Source organism: Podarcis raffonei, chromosome 7 (assembly GCF_027172205.1).
Source record: "Podarcis raffonei isolate rPodRaf1 chromosome 7, rPodRaf1.pri, whole genome shotgun sequence".
Taxonomy (NCBI): Eukaryota; Metazoa; Chordata; class Lepidosauria; order Squamata; family Lacertidae; genus Podarcis; species Podarcis raffonei.
Genome location: NC_070608.1, coordinates 61,716,183 through 61,730,674, shown reverse-complemented (window position 1 = coordinate 61,730,674; position 14,492 = coordinate 61,716,183). Strand labels below are relative to the sequence as shown.

Below are 14,492 nucleotides of genomic sequence, written 5' to 3'. Positions count from 1 at the left end.
CAAAGATTTGTAATACCAGTACAAAACAGCAAAAAGGCTCCCAGTTCTCCCTTCAGTCAAAATAAGTCCTATTGCTATGAAACTGTTATGTGTGTCTAATTCTTTCTTTCTTTCTTTCTTTCTTTCTTTCTTTCTTTCTTTCTTTGTATTGTAGTGAAAACATAGGTTGTTTAGCAATCGTGGAGGAAGAAAGTACCAAAAATAGTTGTGAATTCATAAGATACTTGGAACCCGAAATACTTTGGTACTCTCCATCTTCTGCATCCAGAGTTATTTTTATTTGGCAATTTGTGTAGTAGACACTGACTGGTAAGTTGAAATTATTCAGCTTGAAGAACTAGTTGTAGAACATGTTATTTGCATGTCTTTAAAAGATGCTATGTCTGTCAGGAATCTTGTAAGTAGAGCAATATATTAGATTCCTGAATGCATATTTTACATTACATTTTGCATTGCTGATCTACAGATTTGATGTGCTCTTGTACCTTGGGAACAAAGTTACAATTATAGTTTGACATAGAATGTAGTATTTCCAAACTAATTTTGTCCTAATGTAGACACTGCACATAAAGGTATAATTTATAACTATATTGCTTTGGTTAATTTGGCAAACACAGCATTTTTAAAAAATTAAGTGCACAGCATACTCTAAAAAAAAGGGGCATGTGTTTTTCTTTAATTTTCAGGTTGGGAGGAGACTATACCCATGTAGAATTGTATTCATCTTGAAGCAACAAGTTTGCATCTTAAGGATGCTTCTTAATCTGGTACTTCTGTTAGACACTCGTGGGTTTGGTGGGTTTTCTCTAACTAGTATACTAGCTGTGTCCTCACCAGGAAAAGTCAAACTAGGCCTCATTCATGATTTTGTATTTTATTAATTGTAGTTTTATTATGAGTTTCCGTAAGTGCACTTCAGTGTTGAAAGTTGGTAGAGAAATTATTAATTTCATAAAATTAATAAACCTTAAATGTTGTGGTAAACTACTCATTTCAAAGAAAGTATACTCTTCCATCAAATTGTTTTTCAATGTCAAGGCCAAGATGTACAAAATCTAAACAAATTGGGTGATATTCTAACAGTGTCCACCTGCCAGCAAAAATTAGCTTCCACTTTCCAGTGTGACTTCATCTCCTCCTCCCTGTTCACGTGTCTGGAAAATCTGTTCCAGAAGGTTGATGGACTTGGATTTGAATTTCACCTGTAACTACTATTCTTCTTGGTCACTGTTATATTCCTCAAGGAAGGAATTCCACAAAATCTAAGTGGTCATTAGGTTACATTTGCAGCAGTCCTGCAATTAAAGGCAGATTATTTTTCATTTAAAAAACCTTACACATTTCTTTTTTTATAAAAAACAGAGCACCAAAAAGAGCAGCCGCGGCGTATTTTTCTTCTGAAGATAATTTTTAACAATGGCTAGCCAGGTAAGACCATTTTATGAGAATGACACCACATTCATAGCTCCCTAGGGGAAGACATTAGCCATGGTCAGAGCCATTGGCAAATGTCAAACTTAAGCAAGGATTTCTGGGGGAGGAGTGGCGGTGGTGGTGGGTTTTAGCCCTATGCTTTCCTCAGATGAATTTCTGACAGATTGTTCTCCCCTGCTGTGGAATCCTTAATCACGTCAACTGAAGCAGCTTGGGGGCAGAACAAGAAGCTTTGCTTTCTGCACTGTTGCACAGTGAGATCTTGTGGTGGGACTTTCCTATAACACACACTATTTAGGATGCCTGAACTGGTGCGCTAGAAGTGAAATGATACCATCCATGTAAGTAAACCTTAAATGAAAATGTTTAATCTCTATCCCGATGGTGAGGGATGGTGAGGGATATTGCCTTTGTTATCTGGTCGACTGCCGCCTCCTTCCCTTTTCCTTCCCATATAACTGCCTCTGCTGGTTTCTTTTTTTGGATGTGGCATTTTTTTTCACTTGCATGTTGCTAGTGTAAAAACTTGACGTAAGCTCCTTTGGCTGCGCTTTAGATTCAGTCTACCCCAGACAGTTGCCCTGAGATAGTGGCCAATACCTGGCAGTGTTGATCAATATCTCAGAGAAGAGCCCCAAACCCCTTTTAGGTTAAAAATAATAATTGGTGACCTGGCCCTGCATCTCATACGCTGGACCTCTTTCTGCTGTAGCGTCTCTGGGCAAGTCTTGGAGAGATCTAAAGCAGGGTCCTGTTGTAAAAGCAAGTCTTAAATTTCATGCTTGGTCAGCCTCTAATGGTTAACTTTTTTTTTTAAATTAAGGAAACCGAGGGGAGTCAAAATGTTGGCGTGAAAAGCAGTTACTCCTATAGCCAGCTTGACCAAGTCAGGGGAATATGGCTTTTCATACAATCCTTTGGCTCTGTTATTTTTGCCAGGCATTTTCCCCAGAGGCTGCTTTCCCTCATGGGAGGCGGAGGGAGAGATGGGACCCCAGGCTTCTGTCAAGGGAAAGGTGAATATGGGGAAATCACCAAGGTGGTGATCGGGAGAGGGAGGGAGGCATTTAATTGAGATGAAATACTGTATAACTGTTTTTCATTCTAGCAGGATACAGTGGGAAAGGCCAAAAAAGAAAGCCTGCCTCTGTGGTGGAGATCCCCCCACAAAAAACGGAAGAAAAAGAGTAAAGCAAGAGCAGGAAGACCAGATTTTACTAGTATTCCAAGCAGGTGAAGAAACCTTGAAACTGACAAGAAAAAAGCCGGCTCTTGTCCATATAATAGTATTTAAATCAAATAGCACGAAATTAACAAAAAAAACCACATTAGGCTGTTCTGAAAAAAAGTATTTTGTAAAGTTAAATAAAGAAATAAGCCAGTTTTAATGGAGGTGTTTATTTAGTAGCTTTCAAAGGCCCAGTGGATATGAACTTGTAATTAAAGTGAAACAAGTTAAAAGGCTTCAGGCAACGGTTCCAAGACTATCGGGAGAATTCTGTGTTCAGCATGAAAGCTGATACGGCTGATGGTAGACATCCAGAATATACACAAGTATTGTACCCTGTTGGTTTGTTCCCTGCTTCTCAAAAGGTTTTCTGATTATTTCTCAGTGTCATTTGAGATCTGCTTTATCTTTTGTACCATGTTTACCTTTTGATGCTTAAGGTTTTACCATGTACTGTATTCATCTTGGAGGGCACATGTTGAATAAAATCACAACAGCCTTCTCAATGGCTAGAAAGGCAGTAAACGTACCTTGGCACTACAAAGTATTTATATCATTACACTTTGGATATAAATTTGAAGCCCACCTTGCCGTGGGATATTGACAAGCCCCATTCATTTCCACAAATTCAGTTTTATTTTTAATGAGGCCATAGAACAAGAGAGAATCTGGTCTGTAATTAGAGCCAAACTATATTATGATAATATTGTCCACAGTTAGTTAAATACTTGCAACTGGTGTCCGTTTGTCAGGATAACTATCTATAAAGCTACTTGAAGATTCTTTCATACTTAGCTTTTGACTAATATATGTAGGTACGATATATGTAAAGTGTATTGGCATTCTCTGATCAATGTTGCTGGAAAAAGGGCTGCACAAATTTTTTTTAGAATATGAATATTACAGCATTTTGGGGTGTTGTTTGCTTAATCTCATGCACACTTGCTAATGTTAATGATATTTCCGTCATGTTCATTCTCCCTATTTCTTGCTTCAGTTTAACCATTCTAAAGTGGGAATATAAATGTAGAGTTTAGGATTAGAGTTCTAGAGCTAGAAGAAGCAGAATCATAGGTCCATCTTTTTGCTGCTTATGCAAGATTTCCTAGATATCAGCCCTCTTTATATATTACCCAGCTAGTGCTGTGCTGCTAACAAAGAACATGAAAGGCGCTTGCAGAGCAGAAGGCTCCAAATGATTCAAGCCACAGCTATGCGAGAAGGCAACAGTAATAACAAAATAGATAAAATTAATAACTAGTTCGAGCTGCAGAAAAACTTGCTTAATTTTAGTTCTTTTCTGCATCAGTTGAATATGTGCCTGTGCTTGGCCATATAAGTTGAATCACATTATTTTGTAAGCTTGATGGCAGTGAGGTAACAGTGAAGAAAATAAAGGGCTGGATTTAATTGCCCCTTCTGGTAGTGGAAGCCAGTGCAAGGACTCCCATTAGTGCAGCATGGCTGCTCCCCCGTGCCTTCCCTAAATCCTCTCTGGAGGGTCTGGGGAACCCCCAGAACAGCACACGGCAGGAGGATAGTGTAGCTTGCCCAACAAAACACATATAAATGCTTGTGCTGACAGAACATTCTCTTTGGTGCTAGAGTGAATTCCACCCAAAATATTGACTCTTCGCTCATGGACGCTAGCAGGGTTGCTTTGGATTAAGCTTTGAGAACTGCTATCTTGAATCCGAAAGCAGAGAAGGCTAATAAAAACCCACAAGCTGCTTAAAAGTACTGCTTAACTTTATTTTGGAGGAGGTAATTGACCTCTTTCATGGATTTAATAGTATAGTAAATATTTTTCACTTGGGTGGTTTGGAAAGGTGGTTTGTGTTGGGGGAGCAGCCTCTCGGACAGTTTGGTCTGAAGCAGAGTTTCAGAAAAGTGGTTTGAGGATTGTTGCTCAGACATGATCAAGATAATTGCTTCTGTGCATGGTGCCCGTGAATGCACCATGGACAAGGACAAACAAGTATTGGCTGGATCAATCCTAGGTAGGTATTTGAGTGGCATACACTCTGGAAAGTAACCTAGTGGATACAGGGCCCTGAGGCTTTTACTGCAAGACTACTAATTGTATTTTTTCTTTACATTTCTTACAGGCCAGAATTTCCAAGACAAGAATTTGTTAGGCCAGAATTTACAAGGCCAGAATTTGCAATATTTGTAGGAGAGTTAACTCCCGAGGTGGATGATTTCTTGCTCTATGACTACTTTTTCAAAAGGTATCCATCTTCTGTAGACTGCAAAGTGGCCACAGATCTGCTGGGATATTCCAGGTAACTTATTACAGAACAAAAAGCATTGGTGGTAACAAACTGTACAACTGAGGCGCTCAAAAGCTTTTTGTAGTGAGCTCTGCACATCAAGAAACAAATGTGGATTCTCCAGTAAGAAGAGAGAAGATAGACAAATGGTGTTCAGTCTTCTCATAGTGTGAACCTGGTATCTCAATGGAAAAGTAGCATGTTCGGGAGGGAAATTCAGAGCTGCAGTTCTTAGTGAGTGCTTACACTTACATAGAGAGGTCTGCTGTAGTTTGAGAAACCTGATATGATCCAGATTTAATACGTCATAGCTCTATATGATCATGTAACAAACAAGAGTAGTTTTTTGAACTATTCTTGAACTGTTTATGAAGTTGCATATCTTAAGTGCACATGTTGCATTTAATAAGGAAAGGAAGATAACATTAATCAAAATCAAGTGTAAGGAGAATGGTAAGATGTCTCCAGTTTACAGGTGGCAAAGAGAAGTATTCTGCAGCTAACATTTTTTGGAATGGAATTTATTTGACTGACCATTGGAAATCTAGGAGTCCACCAATGATGCAGTAACCAATTTTTTGGGCGTCATTTCATGACCAGTGACTTACTTAGATAATATTTAACTTAGTAAGCACGAAGAACCTATGAAAAAACATGATTATTAGAGACTAAGTAATTTCAGTTTATGTTGGTGTTAGGGTTTGATAAAATTTGAAATAAATAGTATTCTGATTTATTTCGTCAAGCCCTAGCACCCTAACAAATCATTCTGAAAGAGATTCCTGGGGGGATATCCCAGAAGTGTGGTGAGAACACCCAGGGGAAGAAATGGTAAACTTGATGAGTTGCAGCACTAAATTGCTGAATTGAATATTAATAGAATGTTTTCTGTTTCTTTGCGAGTGTTAGAACATGTACTAAAATGTGTATTAAAACTATTCAGGGGTTATGGCTTTGTCCGATTTTCTGAAGAAGGTGATATGATGAGAGCATTGCAAGATTGTCAGAATGCGCCTGGTCTAGGTGGAAAACGAATCCGATTGACTTTAGGCATTTCTAAAAGGTAACTCATGAAATTTACTAATGTCTTACAAACACATCATTTGTATATGACTACTCTGGAGCCTAGGGCTATTTTTGTTTTGTTTTTGCATAATTGTCAACATCTTCGTGCTTTTCTTTCTAATAATCAGCATAATTATTACAACATAAACAGCCAGGCCATGATTCTTCTTCTTCTTCTTCTTCTTCTTCTTCTTCTTCTTCTTCTTCTTCTTCTTCTTCTTCTTCTTCTTCTTCTTCTTCCCCTTCTTCCCCTTCTTCCCCTTCTTCCCCTTCTTCTTCCCCTTCTTGAAGTATTTTCAGGGTTTCCGCTTGCACAATAGGACGTTCCCCCCCTTTTATCCCTCTGTGTACGCCATGCACCTTCCCCAAATCTGTTCCTGTAAGTTGGAGGAACCCCAGTACAAATTGGGGGCATGGGGAAATAGGAGGGGGAGAATGTTCCATTGCGCTAGGAAAAATCCTTGAACAAATGGAAGGAGAGACCTAGCACTATGATTCAACCCTGTATTCAGGTTAACTTTTTCTAGGGAATGTGGTTTTTGCTAGACTTTTTGCTAGACTTTCCATGGCATGATTGGTTTTATTTCATGCTTTAGATAACTTGTACTCTGTTTTTTTTGTTTTTTGCCTTGTGTTTTAGATTGAAAGCAGAATTTCAGCGGTACCAGCCCTATAGTTATAATGATTATTATCAAGACTATCAAAACTACTACCGCCAGTATAATTATGAGAGAAATGAACGCTTCGATCGCTATGAACGTCCTGACCGTTTTGAACGAGGTAACCGTTTTGGGGACCGTTTTCCTGAACGTTACCCTGAACAATTTGGGGACCGTTTTCCTGAACGTTATGCTGAGCGCTTTGGTTCCCGTTTTGCCGACCGCTACGGTGACTACCCTGAATATGGAGAATATAATGCTGAATATGGAGATTATAATGCTGAATATAATGACTACAACTACAGCTATGCATCTTACGAAAGGATGCAACCGAGTGGAAATATGGGACAGCAAGCTATGAATCCAGCTGTATTTCAGGTATCCACTTGAGCATACTTACATGCTTTTTTACAAGGCCATTGGTAGAAATAATGGCTATATACCTTAAATATGGCTGTTGGGTGCTTTTAAACATCTGTCAACACAATGATACCTCTGGATGCAAACGGGATCCATTCCGGAGCCCCGTTCACATCCTGAGCAGAACGCAACCCACGTCTGCCCGTGTGTGGGTCGCAATTTGCCGCTTCTGCACGTGCACGTGAAGTCATTTTGAGCGTCTGCGCATGCACGAGCGCTGAAACCCGGAAGTAACTTCCGGATCGCCACGGAATCACCTGAAGCATATTTAACCCGAGGTATGATTGTAATTGTAAACTTGTGCTGTTTTGAAACACACACAGTGAGAGGGCTGGCTGAACTAGGTCTAGGCTTTAAGAACTTTTGTAACCAATCGTATAGAGGTTTACTATGAAGTACTGTCCAGTTCAGTGAGACTTGGTCCTAAGCCATATAGGATTATAGCTACACTGTATTCATGGATCATGTTTCTGTTTGATTCATTTCTTTAACTGATTGTCCTTATTTAACATGAGTAAGATTCAGACGAGACAAACCCTTGGAGTTTGTCCACCATTATACTGAAATGCAATAAACTCAAAATATAGCTCAGCTCAGTTGCATTAAATCACTAACTTTATGTGACTTTAAAGTAAAAAAGGAGGTGGAGGAAGAAGCTGAGGATCAGGTTACAATGTTTATAGCAATTGTGCTTTAACGGTTCCTTTTTCAAAAATAGCAGATAGATGTTTTTTCTTTAGAGAAATGATTCATGTTTTTCCTCCCCCAGGAGACCTCTGCTATGGTTATGAATGACGATCTAATAACAGAAGGTAATTTTGATATTGTTAGTACATGCAAGTGGACTTTGATGCTCATCTTAGTTAGGCAAGATCCAACATTGTGTCAGCAGTTGCAATGGAATTCTTCTTCCTTATCTGCCTCTGCAGCCCCTGTGCCCCAAGTCTGCTCCAGAGGGTCCCTCAACCCTCAAGCAGATTTCAGGGGTATGCAGGGGTGTGTGGAGGAAGGGTAAGTCTCACTGTAAGTGGAAATAACAATTGGATGTTGCCCCCCCACCCGCTTTTTTTCATTCTGCAAAATGTACTGCTCTCCAAAGAAAATATCTGAAATGTTGTTTTACAGCAGGGGTGGGAAGCTCCCGTGAATCAAAGTGGTCCTTTAGGCCAGGGGTTGGCAAACTACGGTTCAGGGACCAGATGCGACCCTCCGCCGGCTCGTAAATCCAGCCTGTGTACCCTGCCGCCCACCCAGTCAGTCCTCACACACTGCAGGCGTCTTGCTGTGCGGGGACTGACTTCAGCAACGCTGGCATGGCTTCTGGGCAGGTGGCGACACGGGCACATCTTCAGATTGGCTGCAGGAAGTTCCTGCAGCCAGTCCGAAGCCTTGCCGCCTGCGCACTGAGGTAAACCTGGTGTGGTCATGGACAGAGAGGCCAGCGGGCGGCAGGTCTGGGCTACGCCATGGGCATCGTGACGGGCGCGTCACAGGGCTTCAGCTGGAGCTTGGCGCACCTGCTGGCCCTGCACCTGGCGCTGCTGCTGGTAGCGTGCTCGGCTGGAGCAGCTGGAGGGCAAGCTGCATGCCGCCTGCCCGGCGCTCCGCATGAGTGGCCTGCCCACCGACCTGGCCTCGGAAGACGGGCCACAACGCGTGGTGCACACCGCCTGGGAGCTCCACAGGGACAGGCCGATGGAGCGGCTGCTGCTCGTCAACAACGCCGGTGAGCGGGCAGCACAGAGACGCGCTCCTGAGCGCGTGCAGAGTATGTTCCTCCTCTAGGTCCGGAGGCAGCTGCGGGACTGGCTTGCAGGGTATTTATATTTTTCAAAATACAGTCCGGCCCCCCACAAAGTTCGAGGGACAGTAGACCGGCCCCCTGATGAAAAAGTTTGCTGACCCCTGCTTTAGGCCCCTGGCCTTGGGAATTTCCCGGGCTGTGTACTGTCCTTGAGTGTTTTTTGCCTGGTTGCAATGTGTCCTTGAACTGTGGTTCTCTTGCTTATCTGGACACAGGATGGAGAGATGTGTGATGAGCATAGGAACCTCTGGCTTTTGCATAGCTGGAAAGTAGTGTACTGTAGTGTCATATTTGTTGCTCCATCGCCATTGTTTGACTTTTGCCACACTAGCACTATTTAGTCCCAGGGAGGTTATCCTTAAGGAAATGCAGCCCTCAGATTGAAACAGATTCCCCACTCCAGCATGATAAACACAATCCTTTGCATTCATGCTTTGAAATAAGTTTAACAGAGCTTGCTCCAGGTAAGTTTGTATAGCACTGCAGCCAAGCTTTGTTGGAAATTTACTGAATATGAGCATCATAAAAATAAGATTTCATGCAGTGTAGAATTTTTCTCCAGCAATGTAGCTACTGCAGGATACAAGATAATATGCAAATGTTGCATTCTTTATATAACTTTGTTTAAAAGTATTCTGGTGTACAGGTGGAAGCCCACTGCTCACTGTCATTTTAAAGATGACTAAATTTTGTTCAGTGTCAAGAAAACCTTGTTTATCCCTTTTATGAGATAACATAACACATATTTTATGAGATAACATAACACAAATTACGCAAAAGTCATTAATAACTAGAGAATCTGAAAATTAAACTCTTTAAAAATCATTTCATGGATCTTTTGATAAGAATGCATTCTGTACTTTAAGCTGTTCTGTAAAAAATGAACAGAAGAAAATGGACAGAGAACACTGTTTTCCAAAGCCCCCCCCCCCGCTGTATAGTAGGTGTTCTACTTGATTCCTTGCTCACTGATGTTTTGTTTGCTTAAACAGATCCACAGCTCAACATAGACGTTCACAGAATGAACAGAGAATTTATGGTGAGAAGTGAAGAACTCTTTGACACACTTATGAGCTGTCATTGGCAACCTCTGGATACGGTCACCTCTGAGATCCCTACTGCTTTCTAAAAGTGTCTTATGTTAACACCATAGCATGACTATTATGACCAAGGTGCTAAACTGACATTTCTTCAACATTACTTTGGATCCTAAGTTTTTAAGCACGGTGTTGGATTTTGTTTTGCTATGCTTTGATGGCCTTTGTCATTTTGTTCATCACTCGGTATCTTGAAATCATGTAAATATTCTGGAAATGTAAAGAGTTAGTCTAAAGATAGACTTGCTTATGTAAATAATAAAACTTTGTTTCTGGAAACATGTCAGTTGGAACCTGTCATTATCTTACTAAGTATGTGATCTAGTTTCCAAAATGTAGGGTTGGGGCTTTGTGGGTGTGGTCCTTTTACCTGGCTGGTCAAGACTGGTGACAGTGCTGAACTAGATGGACCTTAGGTCTTTGATTAATTTTGTTGCTGTTGTGTAGTTTGCATAAGCTTTCCTAATGATGTAAGCAAATGCATTATTAATTGAGTAAGAACAAAGGGCAGTGTAGTCCCATACTGTCTCCGGGGTGGCTGGCCAGATTCTAGGGCAAAATTTACAAACAGGTCCTGATGGAGATAACTGTTGCCCCTTAGTCCACATACTAACCAGAGTTGGGCTGCCTTTTCAACATGAAAATCCCATTGGCTAGCTGATACAGCTTTAAATGAACCTTCGTGATTTCACCATTCATTCAAGAGTAAGCAGTTGTGTGTTTGTGGAAGTGAATCTGCCAGTAAAGATCAAAAGCAAAGGGATGAAAAAAATATTCACATTACAGGCCTATACCCACCTTAGGAGTAAGACTACTTTATTCTTATTGTGAGAATGTGAGATTTGAGTGGAGCAATTTTCCTTGTTCCTCTGCAAAAATACAAAGTGACACTGTTTCTGAGGCCATACTGACCAACTTGTTTTGGAGATGGTGCCCATTATACGAAGCACCTCCCCCCCCCAAAAAAAAATTGTGTGCAAATGCCACGTATCGAAGCAGGCTGGAATTTATTTTTTCTTTTTAAGTGTTTCAGAGGGATAATGAATACTTTATAATAAGGATTGAGGAAGATGTGGTCCTGGCCAGAATAGCTGGTGAGTCCAACAGCTGGAGGAACATTCAAGATCCAAGTTATTCTTGGCTTCATACAACTCTTCCATACAACTCTTACAAGACCTCTGACTTTTGCGATGTGAGGGAGATGATTGAATTTAATTAACTGGTAGGCATGTGTGCTAATAGGTGTCCATAGTGTTACTTGCCCATGTGTAATGTTAAATGTGTAGTTGACTTAGAAAATTCTGCATTGCTGCATATCCTTAGTTAAGGTGTATAATGAGAGTTCTTTCTGCTCCATGTTATGGTTGAAACTCTGCTTACAGTGGAAATTGACAAGCCATAAACATGCAGAGGATTGGGCTACATACATGTTTCAGTGCAATCCTATGCATCTCATGTTCCCTTATGGTTTACTTCCAGCAACTATCAATAACCAATCCTAACTCATTAGTTTTGCCACAAGTTTCCCTTAATAGTAAACGCAGAGTTCTCTTAATCCTTTTCCAGTGGGACAGCTCTTCTATGGAGCACAGCTCTGCAGCGACATAGATTTAAAGGACTGAATCTATTCAAAATCATTACTTGAGAACATTTAAGGTACTAAATGGTAAACCAGCCTCCCTGTTACAGGTTGAAGCTAATTTGTCAAAGCTGACCTCTTTAACAAGATACTAGTTTATTGGATCCAGTTGTCCTATGGCGAGACTTTCCAAATTAGCACTGTTAAGTATTTCAGGTAGTGGCTGGGCTAAATCAGCCCATAATTTGATAGCTGCAATAGATTCTCCTCCGAATTTTTGCTAACGCAAGGGGAAAAGAGCTTTAGATTGGGTGAGGCAATGTATTTTGGTTTAGATTTCCATGAACATGTAATCTCCGGCCCTGTAAGGGTTAAAAAAGGCGCCTTGGAATTCATGTTCATTCCAGAATAGCGAGTTTCCGGCCTTCGCTGCGGCTTATATCGCGAGATTCTGTGGCGCATCAATGCGTCAGATCGGCAAGCACCCCGCGAGAGGGCGGAGTGTGTCCATATGCTCTCTGCGCAGCCTCGGATTTCCAAAACTACATTTCCCGTGGGCGCTCATGGGCCGTCGGCGGGCGACTGGAATGAGGCAGGATGGCGGGTCGCGCGGTTTGGTGACGCCAAGCTGTCCGGGCGGGTGTCCTCTGGTTGGTCGGGAGGAAAGGAAGGAGGGGGAGAATCTCGGGCGGGCTAGACGGTGACGGTGTTGGTGGAGGGGGGGGGAGAGAGAAAGGGTAGGAAAGGGAGGGGGAAGTGGAGCGGCTAGGGACGGCCTCGGCGCGCGCGCGCGCGCTAGCCAGGGAGCGAGAGAGGGAGGCAGGCATCCTGTGAGGGCGCGAGGCAGGCCGCGCGGCGCGGGGCATCGCCATAGAGACAGTGACAGCACAGAACGGGATTGGGGCCAGGGGTGGGGGCCGAGAGGAGCGTGAGGGAGGGAAAGAAGCGTGAGGGGGAGAGAAAGCGCGCGCGCGGGCGCGCGCACAGGGGGTGGCCGGGCTAGGCCGGGCCTCTCTGTTTGCGCCGTGCGTGCGTGCGTGCGGGTTGCGGGTGGGTGGGAGGGAGGCCGGCAAGGCTCGGGAGAGGTCCCAATATGGATTCGGGGGAAAGCGGCGGAGCTCCGGGAGGAGGAGGAGGAGGTGGTGGAAGCGGCGGCGGCAGCAGCGGCGGCTACGAAAGCGGCGGCGGGAAGATCCGGACGCGGCGATACCACCTGGCAGCGGCCTCCTCGAAGCCTTACCCGAGGAACAAGCAGGTGAGGGAGGCCGAGCGGGGGAGCATGTGGTGTGCGAGACCGGCGCCTGGACACACGATAATATATCTGTATGGAGGAAGCGGCACCGCCAGCCCCGGAATTGGCCGGCGAGGCTCCGGCTCTGCCCTCCCGGGCCCCCTGGGAGCCGCCGTTGTCGGCCTGAGAAATGGCCAGGCCATATTCTGGGTGGGTGAAATACCTGGTACCTCGAGGAGGAAGAGAAAGCATTTTCTGCTCCCTCGCCTCGCCTTTTTTCTTCTTTTTCTGAGGGGGAGAGAAGGGGAAGTATGTGGGGGGGGGGAGGCGTTGATTTCCGAGGGCGATCCCAGCGATATGAATGATTGAAGTGCGGGGGGGGTGTTTAGAGAGGTGGGATTCCCCTTCTCCCGTTTTGAGGCACGCGCTTGGGTTCCGTGAGATTTCTCCCCTTCCTGGATTTCTGTTACGGCGGGAAGAAAAGGAAGGAAGGGGAGGGCAGGCAAAGGGGAAAACGTGCCTCCTGCGAATCAAGGCGCCGATTCGCTGTTGTGCGATGTCTCAAGCAAGTGTTTTTAGCGGGATCCCTTGCTTTAAAGGTAACGCCGAAAAGGGGTAGGGTTTTAACCATTGCACAAATCGCACATCCCCTTTCCAGGCTTTAGGCTGCAGCCTTAGCCCCCACTTAACATGGAAGTAAACCCCATTGAATTCAGTAGCAGTTATTTCTGGGTAGAAATGGTGAGGATTGGAATATTGGCGTTATACTTAATGAGTCTGTACAGTGTCCACTGAGATTTCCAAACCTGTCTTTTGACTTAGTTGGTAGTACTTTTTTTAAAGCAAATCTGGTTATGTTAGTGCTTTTATGAAAATGCATGCAAAATATGAATTGATTATTCAGGTGCTATTTGAATGCTAGCACAGGGATCAAATCAGCCTTTAATATATTTTAAAAATAATTTGAGTGTTAGTAATTTATGAGTGACACATGAATTTGTTTTGTTTAACAATTTATAAATGACAGCTTTTAAAAATTGCTGCTCATCCAGACATGTAAGATTTGGAATATTGGGTATTCAGTGAAGTTTATTCAGAGCAGACCTACTGAAATTTAGAAACTTAATTTAGCCATGTCCATTAATGTCAGTGGGCCAGCTCCAAGTTGAATTAAAATGGGATAAAACTCACTATGTTCTAAATTTTTATTTTAATAAATTTAAAATATGTGAAAATGGTTGTAGCATGGATTTTTTTCCATGATGGGACAAAGGTGAGATACTAATGAAACAAATAGGTGAAGCAGAATATGCTGATTTCAATGTTATTTTTAGGTCACAACCAAAGACAATATAGCTGTTGTGAGAAATGCCTGAAGTTGTAGGTAAAATGTGAAAGAATATAAAATTTGATCAAAAGCAATTCATGATGTATTCAGAAACACTGCTTTTGAAGCTAACTAGAAATATAAATAAAATTACACTGTGAAAAGCGGCTTCCTTTATTGTATTTGAAAAGCATCAAACATTTGCAATGGGAGGTTATTATTGGTCAGATTAGCATAGCTGTTGGGTTACAGCTACTAGTGTGAGCAGAATGTAGGACAAACACCTATACCTTTTAATTATTGTGTAGAAGAAGTGATTTCAGATAATTGAAGCTAGTTATGTAGGGGTGAGAAACCATGACTACCAAAATTCCA

The 14,492-nt window shown here is 42.6% G+C and overlaps 2 protein-coding genes across 24 annotated transcripts in view; both read left to right on the top strand.

The window, feature by feature from the left end:
- The first annotated feature begins 242 nt into the window (after positions 1-242).
- On the top strand, positions 243-10,259 carry C7H6orf52 (chromosome 7 C6orf52 homolog). 15 transcript variants are annotated; one of them, XM_053396873.1, is made up of 9 exons: positions 247-309; positions 1,363-1,775; positions 2,374-2,450; positions 2,546-2,667; positions 4,771-4,947; positions 5,879-5,998; positions 6,641-7,037; positions 7,849-7,891; positions 9,876-10,259. In XM_053396873.1, exons 3-9 carry the CDS (start codon positions 2,421-2,423, stop codon positions 10,010-10,012), a joined length of 1,026 nt encoding a protein of 341 aa, XP_053252848.1. In that variant the 5' UTR covers positions 247-309; positions 1,363-1,775; positions 2,374-2,420; the 3' UTR covers positions 10,013-10,259. The 15 variants fall into 15 exon arrangements, with proteins under 15 accessions (XP_053252852.1, XP_053252851.1, XP_053252855.1 ...); XM_053396867.1 differs by having other exon boundaries at positions 2,543-2,667; XM_053396868.1 differs by lacking the exon at positions 247-309 and having other exon boundaries at positions 1,363-1,428; positions 1,645-1,775; positions 2,543-2,667.
- A 2,370-nt stretch (positions 10,260-12,629) lies between these two features.
- NUP153 (nucleoporin 153) overlaps positions 12,630-14,492 on the top strand; it is a 41,269-nt gene continuing 39,406 nt past the window's right edge. For 8 of the 9 annotated variants that reach the window (XM_053396860.1, XM_053396861.1, XM_053396857.1 and 5 more), the window contains exon 1: positions 12,630-12,814. In XM_053396860.1, the coding sequence (XP_053252835.1) occupies positions 12,653-12,814 (162 nt within the window). In that variant the 5' untranslated portion in view covers positions 12,630-12,652. The other variant, XM_053396855.1, reaches the window with a different exon arrangement.